The 8,857-nt window shown below is 47.5% G+C and overlaps 1 protein-coding gene across 2 annotated transcripts; it reads left to right on the top strand.

Moving 5' to 3' along the window:
- Positions 1 to 219: 219 nt before the first annotated feature.
- CBLN2 (cerebellin 2 precursor) lies at positions 220 to 8,650 on the top strand. Of its 2 annotated transcripts, XM_082235254.1 has the most exons (5): positions 220 to 684; positions 987 to 1,047; positions 2,370 to 2,917; positions 6,344 to 6,463; positions 6,980 to 8,650. In XM_082235254.1, exons 3-5 carry the CDS (start codon positions 2,570 to 2,572, stop codon positions 7,175 to 7,177), a joined length of 666 nt encoding a protein of 221 aa, XP_082091380.1. In that variant the 5' UTR covers positions 220 to 684; positions 987 to 1,047; positions 2,370 to 2,569; the 3' UTR covers positions 7,178 to 8,650. The 2 variants fall into 2 exon arrangements, with proteins under 2 accessions (XP_082091380.1, XP_082091379.1); XM_082235253.1 differs by lacking the exon at positions 220 to 684 and having other exon boundaries at positions 896 to 1,047.
- The last annotated feature ends 207 nt before the right edge of the window (positions 8,651 to 8,857 follow it).

The following is an 8,857-nucleotide window of genomic DNA, read 5'->3' on the forward strand; positions in this document are numbered from 1 at the left end:
TCATCCTCCTCCTGTTCTCCCCGGGAATCCCGCTCCCGATGCTCTTTCTCTAACCCAAACAATCCAACCACGTCCACAAGGCACGCTCCATCCCTCTAATTCCGAAAGCCCCGTAGAGAGCATTCTGTAGGCAACGGCAGCGAGTGCCACTAGGTGGCGCTCGCCAACCACTTTTGGAGTTAGGCCGCTCTCCGTTCCGGCCAATATAACGCGCCTCCCTCCAGTCCTCGCACACCTAATTCCAGACTTGATAGGGTATCCCTGGGAAAAGGAAAAGGAAAAAAAGGGGGGGGGCGCGGGAACCAAAGTTAATAAGGCATTTGCGCCTAAGCAACCCCTGTGTCCTGAGGTTTTTTAAAGCGACAGCCTCTGTTCCCCGCTCACACGCTGCAGCTGCCCCTCTCTGTGCAGACCAGAAACGGAACTTCTGTAAACGAGCGACTTCCACGCCTCGTGACCGTGGCTGCTGCTTAGTCTTTTCCCGATATTTGCCAGCGTTCTTCTTCCGTGGCCGATCTTGACATTTGACGGTGGTCTGTGCGCAAGGGGAGGGCGGGGAGGGGAGGAAGAAGACATGTGGAGATCTACTTCTACCAGCTTCTGAGAGCGCGTTTCTTTTCAAGAAGAGCCAAAAAGGATCGCTTCCTTCGTTCTGGGTGAAATGCAGCCTATGCCTGACTCCAGGTAGCCGCTGCTTACAGGACATCAAGCGGGGGAAATTGACGGGGGGGGGGGGGAGAGAGAGGTTGTGTGTGTGTGCGCGCGCTGGAATTTGTCCAGGCAGATCTGGGTTGTGTGCGAGCGCGCGCGTGTGTGTCATGCTCGGGTTTATCTGGTGTGAGAAGCAGTGGCGGGTGTGAATGTGTCTGCGAGAGGGTGGGAAGGAGGAAGGGAGGGAGGGGGTGATCTTGGCAATGGGCGGGAGAGAACGAGGCGAATCCTGTCTCTTCTGCTTGCCAGCCTAATCTCAGCTCATTTTCTCCAAGCAATACAACTTCGCGGACGGCAACCTAAGCCAAGCCCGACTCTCCACCATGGACCCTCCAGGTAAACCAGCGCGCCGCCAGCCCCTTTCATTTTGATCCGTTAAAAAATAATAATCCAGATGGAGATAAAGACGGGATAGCAAAACTAGGAACTCGTAGGGTGGTGTATGGGAGCGGCGGCGGCGGCCGGGGGGGGGGGGGCCGGCGGCGTCGGCGTCCTTCCTGATGGACTTTTTAGAAAGGGAAAGCGATGGAACGGAGTGAAAGGGGTTCGTGTTAGTGACTCGACTCAGGTTCAACTCTTCCGGAACAAACTCGGGAACTTTGCAGGTGGTAACTAATAGATCCCCGTTGCATTCCCCACGAGAGTTTAAGGCACGGATTTGCTAAATCTGGACAGGGATGCGGATCAACGCGGAAACGGCCTTGTGGACCAGTTGCACGGGGGGAGGGGAATCGAAGTTGGAGCGGAGTTTATCAGCAATTCCAGGAAAGCAGACCTCTCCGCGTCCGGGGCATTAACTCGCGTTAAGCAGAAGCGCTCCCTTCGCAGATTTTGTTTTCATTACAACTAAAATCTAAGACGCGCTTGTGTTCAGTGTTGTGGGTTTTTTTAAAAGTTACATCGGGATGGGAGTATAGAACAAAAATGCCTAAGTGCTTTGGGATCGAGATAAAATGTCTGTGGTTATTGCCACAGCTTGCTGTGCCTGAGGAAAGAGGGAATCAGACAGGACGCTGGCAGTTTCTTGTGTTTCGTGTGTGGAAGCAAATCGTCTGCACCTCTATTTGTGGTGCGGGAAAGAGGTGCCGAGGGACCTCCCAGGTTGCTTTCCTTCGATTCCTGTCAGTGGGTGGGGTGGGCTGGGCAATGAGCCCAGGCTTATTCAGAAGTGCCATTGTTTAAAAAAAAATGAGTCCGGCTCTTGCAACAAGCACTGCAAAAGGAGCGAGATGTTGCAAGAGCCCGCCCCACCCCTTGCGATGCCCTCAGCTCTCGCACACACTCCAAAGCGGGATCAGACGCGGGCTTGTGTGTCACTGTGAGAAACAGGGTGCTGGACTTAACGGGGCCGTTGTTCTGATCCACTAGGACCTTTCTTAGGTTATGTGGTGACGCGTTCCTTGGCGGGAAACAGCGCAGCTCGCGCCCGCCCCGTCAAGGTCTTTTTGCCCGGTTCGCCTTCTGCCGTGTGTCTGAGAGAAGCCCTGTCCCGCTCCACCTCATAAAACAGACAGCGAGTGGGTTTCCCGCCCCCGCCCCCTCACACCACACGGGATGGACCTCGGGAGGGTCTGGCACTTTTTGTGAGGGGGGGGAGGCGGACTGAGGAGCTGGACTTTCCCGCCGCCCGCCTCACTTGGCTCTTTTTCGCCCCGCAGGCTGCAGCGCGCCTCCCGCCTTCCTGTAAGGCCGCCGAAGAAGCGCGAAAATTCAAGGCGGCGCCCGCTCGTTTCCCGCTCGCTGAGGCGCCCAGCCCGGCCGCCCTCCGGAGACTGAAGGCAGCAGCGCCCGGCCGTCGCCCTCCCGCCGCCCCCTTTGGACTCCGCGGCTGGACGGACGGGCCCCGCTGCGGCAAGACATGGCCGGGCGGCGGCTGTGGTGGCGGCGGCGGCGGGGGGCGCTGGCGGAGCCCGCGGGCGGCTACTCCTGCGTGGCGGTGGCGGCGGCGGCGCTGGCCCTACTGCTCCTGCAGCTGCCCGGCGGCAGCCCGGCGGTGCCGGCGCAGAACGACACGGAGCCCATCGTGCTGGAGGGCAAGTGTCTGGTAGTGTGCGACTCCAGCCCGTCCGCCGACGGCGCCATCACCTCGTCGCTGGGCATCTCCGTGCGCTCCGGCAGCGCCAAGGTGGCGTTCTCGGCCACGCGCAGCACCAACCACGAGCCGTCCGAGATGAGCAACCGCACCATGACCATCTACTTCGACCAGGTCAGGCGCGCCAGCCCTCTCCCCCCTCCCTCGCGCCTTTTCCGGCCTCTCCTGGCCGTAGCCCCTCCCTCAGGTGACTACGCCCCGCCCAGGCGGCGCCGGCAAGCCAGAGTCTCCTCCCACCTGCCCACTTCTTCCCCGCCTCTACCTTGCACCTCTTTCTCCAGGTAAGCCCTTCCTGCCCCGGCCAGTCTGCTCTGGCGCCCCCTGGCGTCCAGAAGAGCCGCTCTCCACTTACTTCTTCCTCCTAATTCCTCCCCTTCTCCCGTTTTACACTTAGCCCTCGCCCTTTGTTTACTGTCCAGCTTCACTCGTTTTCCTATCAGCTCTCCCCACTCCTAGCCCCATTGATCTGTCTCCTATTAATCCCTAACTCCCATCTTCTACACCACCACTCTCCCGGTCTATCCTTTACCTAGTCCTGCCTTATTCCCATTCCAGCACAACTCTCTCCAGCCATGTCCTGTTCAGCAGTGACCCCCTCAAGCTCAAGCTCTTTTCCCAAGAGCAGTACATGGCCTCTCTCCCACTGACTGATGGCCCCTGCCTCTTCTCCACCTTCAATATTTGTTTTGATCTTTCTCCATTCTTTGTGATGCCCTTCCTGCATCTCCCTCCTACTCTTTCACACCTTAGCTAACTGTAGGGTTGCCATATGTCCTCTTTTCCCAGGATGCATCCTCTTTTTTCATGGGTAGAGTTGTCTTAGTGATCCCTAGTTAAAAGTAGAAGTCAGCAAATGTGTCCTCTTTTTTGCTCTTCAAAATTTGGCAACCCTAGACTGGGCTTCTTCCAATGCCCTCCAAGTTAGGGATGGAGAGCTTGTACCCACCCCTCACAGATGTTGTTGAACTCCAACTCCCACCAGCTCTAGCCAATATGGCCCAATGAAGGCAGCTGCAGTCTGTCACTATCGGGAGAGTCACAGGTTCCTCTTACCTGTTTTAGTTCCACCTTTGTAATTCACTGTCAGCAGTCTGACAGTACTTGTGGCTCATCAAACTCTCTATGAAACAATAGCCAGCACTTCCTTTTTTTCTATTCTGATGAGTGTCCTTTAAGTACCCCATCAATGCTGTAGCTACCAACAAGATATCTTTGGGGGGCTCCTCAGTCACCCTGTTTTGAATAATTATAACCACCAGTCTGTACTGCCAACAATATAACATCCAATTCCAATTTCTCCAGAGAGGTGGCTCTGGGATTTCCTGCCTTCCCTTATCTAGTCAGGCAAACCAGACAGGCATGCATAGAGCAGCAGCCTGGGGAAATCCGCAGAATTTGGGTGTAGTGCAGTGAGGGGACAGTGAAGGCACTGCAAGCTTAAGCTTTGCCTCTTGGCTCATTTGAGGAAACCTACATGCTTTTAGGATTGCTCTGTCTTATTGTTCCAGCCTAGGAAGAAAGAAGAGGGATGCACTGGGATTTTATGTAAAACCTTCCAAGTGAAAATCATTCAGGTCATTTAGACTTGTTCAGCACAGATTATTTGTTTCTGTTTATGCATCCATCTGTCCAAGGATTGCTTTGTAATCGTGATTACATGTGTATTCTATTATTTACCCATTGTGTTCCCCAGCTATTATAATCTTCTAGAAAAAAATATTTTGACATAGATTGGCAGAAAATTTTTTTGTAGAATAATTCTATTGTCACCTTGCTTGTAGAGCTGTATAATGCTAGACACTATATACATACCGTTTTGCTTATGAAGTTTTTTCCTCCCTCTAATTCCATGATGTGTTGCCTTAAAATAAGAATTGTAGTGTTGGTTGAATAACTTAATTTTTTTTTAGCAATGAATGGGATTCTAGTTTCACAAATTCTTCTTCTTTCACACTTTTGTATATGAGTTTTGAATCTGGACTAGATGAGCTCTGAGGTTGATAATCTTATGTAAGAAGGATAGCCACAGTCTTTCACCAACTTCTGCATGGTTTTTACATTAATTTATATATGTGCGTACACACACAGGATATTGTGATACATGCTAGAAATTCTGAACAAGGAAGTACCTGGCAGTCAAAACAGAAAAATAACCATAAGAGCCAGAATCTGTGGCATTGCACCACTGAGCTTTGTGTGCAGTCTTAACCGTTCTTTGTTACAGAAAAGACAGCAGGAAGCTATGAGAGCTCTGCTCAGATGTAATAATAAGACCCCAGGCAAGCTGTTGTAACCAGTTACCTGGGAAGACAGATTAGGCAGAAGATTTCAGATCTGATTCTGTAGGTAATGCAAATATCAATCATGCAAAGAACTGTAAACATCTCTTTGGAATGTTTTCTAATTCTAGGCCTGCCATGAGGTTGCCAGCCCTCATTTACATATCCTTAGTTTAGTGTGACTTGCCTTTGGCCATAAGGAGCCATATCGGAGCATGCAAATTATTGGGATAAGTCCTTTCCTCGTGGTGGTGGTCATTACCTTTATATCCTGCCTTTCTTCCAAGGAACTTCAGGTGGTGTACACGGCTCTTGCTATAACGGTCTCCTCCCCATTTTATCACCACAACAATATTGTGAGGCAGGTTATGCTGAGAAAGAGATGGTGACTGGCTCAAGGTCACCCACTGAACTTCATGGGTATTTTAACCTTGAATCCCAAGTACTACTCCAGCATGTTAACCACCACACTAAATTGGCTCTCTCGTGGATTCATTGCTTTCTCCTTCTTTTGTTACTCTGCAAGAGGCCTTTGAAACATTCATAACTTGGCTCAAAAGAGCATTTTCCATTACCCTAATTGGCAAATTGCACTCACTTTTACCACTAAGTCCATGCACTAAGTTCTCTGTGGGTTAAAATGCATCTTCCATACTTCTTTGTTCAAGCCTAATTGAATTAGTCCCTGTGCTTCAGGATGGGGTAAAGAGACAAAAGAGAATGAGGGGTGTAAAGTTCAGAGAGAGAGAGGGGGGGTTACTTATTTAAAATTTGAACTCCCTCCCACCGTTCCATCACATGTGACACGACTAAGTCTCATTTTGTTTCGCATTAACATCACAGGCCCCAAGAGAGACAATTAGTTTCAATACTGTTACATGAAAATGAAAAATCCTGGGCGGATTTGTTTAATGGGATCTTTTCTCCCTTCGTTTTGCGTGTCTCTCAGCAATGATACATTGCATTTTCTCCTCTGCTGTGAAGACACAGGCTGCCATCATGATCCTTTCATTCTCTCAAAGAGGCATTGGGTTCACCACTGTGTAAATCAATCAGCTGTCTGAACCAATCCTTTTAAAACACCTTGGAAAGTTATTTCGTTTCCCTGCAGTCCGTTTTAATTGTGCAGCAAAATGCCTGTGGCTTTGCACTGCTTGGGCAGCCGGTCGAGAATTCTCCCTGTCTCTCCCCCCACCTGACCTTCCCCATAATGAAGGCATGACCTAATTCCCCCCTCCCCTTTCATTCTTCTTTTCTCCAGGTATTAGTTAATATTGGCAACCATTTCGACCTGGCTTCCAGTATATTTGTAGCGCCAAGAAAAGGAATATATAGTTTCAGTTTCCACGTTGTGAAAGTATATAACAGACAAACTATCCAGGTATGTACTCTTCACTGGGGGGGGGGCAGTTTGTTTTTTCTTTGCAAAGTGGCTCACATAAAGGCTTGTGACATTTGAATATATAGCAAAACGTCTCAAAGAAAAAAAATCATGCAGTTACTGTTATATTAATGTGATCTTATTTTAGCAGAGCATTTTATGAATATGCTATTTTATCCATAAACTACTAGATACACCTAGTTCCCTCAGCCAGCATTACAGTCCCCCATCCCCACACTGGGCTAGCTGACTGGGCCATTTGGTAGAGAAAGTACAGGTGTATCAGTCTGAGCCAGGTGTGGAGCAAAGTGGTGGGTCATTTTGATCTTACACCCCCTTCCACTGCAAGAGATATGTCTTATCGCCTCCTACTCTGTTTCCCCTGCATGTGGGAGACTCACTTATATACTGGGTTGGAATTTGATATGTGGGTGTGTTATATTGGGATGTAACAATGCAATTTTAAAAACAAACACTATGCAAGACTGCTGATGTTGAATTTCTTTTGAATTGTAGGTAAGCCTAATGCAAAATGGCTATCCAGTGATTTCAGCTTTTGCTGGAGACCAAGATGTCACCAGAGAAGCAGCCAGCAATGGGGTCTTGCTCCTTATGGAAAGAGAAGACAAAGTGCATCTCAAACTGGAGAGAGGGAACCTCATGGGAGGGTGGAAATACTCAACCTTTTCCGGCTTCTTAGTCTTTCCGCTATAAAGGGATGTCAAGGAGAAGCCTGATTTGCAAGCTGGAACAAGGATCAAATCATTTTGGAAAAACATACACACACAAGATCCCTCCTCTCTCTCCCAGAACTTGGCTAGACACGCCAATAATTCCAGCCACCCAGTCAGACTGCCATCAGAGAATAATGACAAACCTTCTTGATGCCACTGTTTGCTTTGACTCTTGACTGTTCCTTGGGAAAACCTGCAGCCCCGATTAGTTTTAGATGACGGTGATCTTTAAAAGAAACAAAATTATCAACCTGAGCAATTTGTACCTGTGATTGTAAAGTCAATTTTGGATTTTATTGTTGGGATCATTGACTTTCCTCCCTTCATTCTGTTTCTGTTCCTGTCCTGAAGAGACATGCTAATTGGGACCACATAAAAGTAGTCCAAGGCTTACCCTCAAAGCCGGAAGAATCTGATATCCAATGAAGTGTTCCTGTGATACTTTCTCTTTTTGTGTTTGTATAGCCTTAAAAATATGCCAAGACAAAAATAAGAATGGCTTCAATTTCAAACCTGTATCTTCTGGTGAAGGGATTTTATTTATTCATTTATTTATTTTGGACATTACTGTGTCAAGAAGTGCTTTATCCAGTGAAGCAAATTTTGCACGATTGGAAACTACTTTATTTTGTGTTACTTGTGTTTTCCATCATCATTTCCCCCCTCTTCTGACTCTTTTTGTGCTAAAGAAGCAAGCTAGATCGATCAATAGGATAAAGCAAGCATATGTATGCCCTGTAACTTGCAGAGAAACTAACCAGTGAACTGTTCTGCTTGCACTATTCAGCTGATCTAATAGAAGCATTTGTCGAGATCGAGGAAGACTTTGCACAATCTGATCCTTGAGTTACATTCTGGAAAGGAAATGACATTTCTGAATTGGTCTGACATTTCTAGACGCTCTTCCAGAAGGCTGTGAATATCTTCTTTGAACATACCGTAAATTATTTCTTTGCATTACTGGGAGTTCTTTGGTGCTTTCCTGATCTTTATTTGATGGATTTAATTACTAATGCTTGAATATGCAGTGGCTTGGCCTCTTTGAGTGTTCCAACAAATTATCTTCCCTTCAAATTAGGTAAAAACAGATTTGCAGTGAACTTGCCAGGATCCAACATACATCAACAGTTGCTGTTAGTATGTGTGACAAAATCAGGGACGTCAAAAAGAAAGAAAGAAAGAAAATGCTGTGAAAGCTTACTATGGTTTATGTGGTTTAGCTATGAATACACCAGAAATTGTATATTTTATTTTATTTATTTTATTGATGCTTCCCTGTTAGCATCCAAAGACTTTTGAGTAGTCTTAATCCAATACTGTATACCACAAAGGTCATTGATTCCAAATGATAAAAGAAGAAACCTCAGGTTGAATTCCAATTCACCTTCTATGTGTCAATGTAACCAAAATGCTGATGAACTTTAGATTCAGAATAAATGGGGTTCATGTCCAACTTGGCTTCTTTTTCACTTTCATCTAAGTGTCAAAAGTGACTGTGCAATGCAGGAAAAGTGCTCAACAGTTGATTTAAGGAAGTCATTAGTGAGAATTTTTTTAAATATATATATTGCTAAGCAGCTGGGTGGATGGGGATTTTATTTATTTCTTGAGTTAGTTCATTTCCCCTTTCTCAAGGAACAAATCAGATGCAAATGATGTT

This window comes from Podarcis vaucheri, assembly GCF_965113315.1.
Source record: "Podarcis vaucheri genome assembly, chromosome: 8".
NCBI lineage: Eukaryota > Metazoa > Chordata > Lepidosauria > Squamata > Lacertidae > Podarcis > Podarcis vaucheri.

Bases quoted from the DNA above. Each gene is read 5' to 3' on its own strand.
- CBLN2 (XM_082235254.1), top strand. From the start codon at position 2,570: ATGGCCGGGCGGCGGCTGTGGTGGCGGCGGCGGCGGGGGGCGCTGGCG. The intron at 2,918-6,343 runs GTCAGGCGCGCC...TCTTTTCTCCAG, and splicing joins TGACCATCTACTTCGACCAG to GTATTAGTTAATATTGGCAA. The intron at 6,464-6,979 runs GTATGTACTCTT...TTTGAATTGTAG, and splicing joins ATAACAGACAAACTATCCAG to GTAAGCCTAATGCAAAATGG.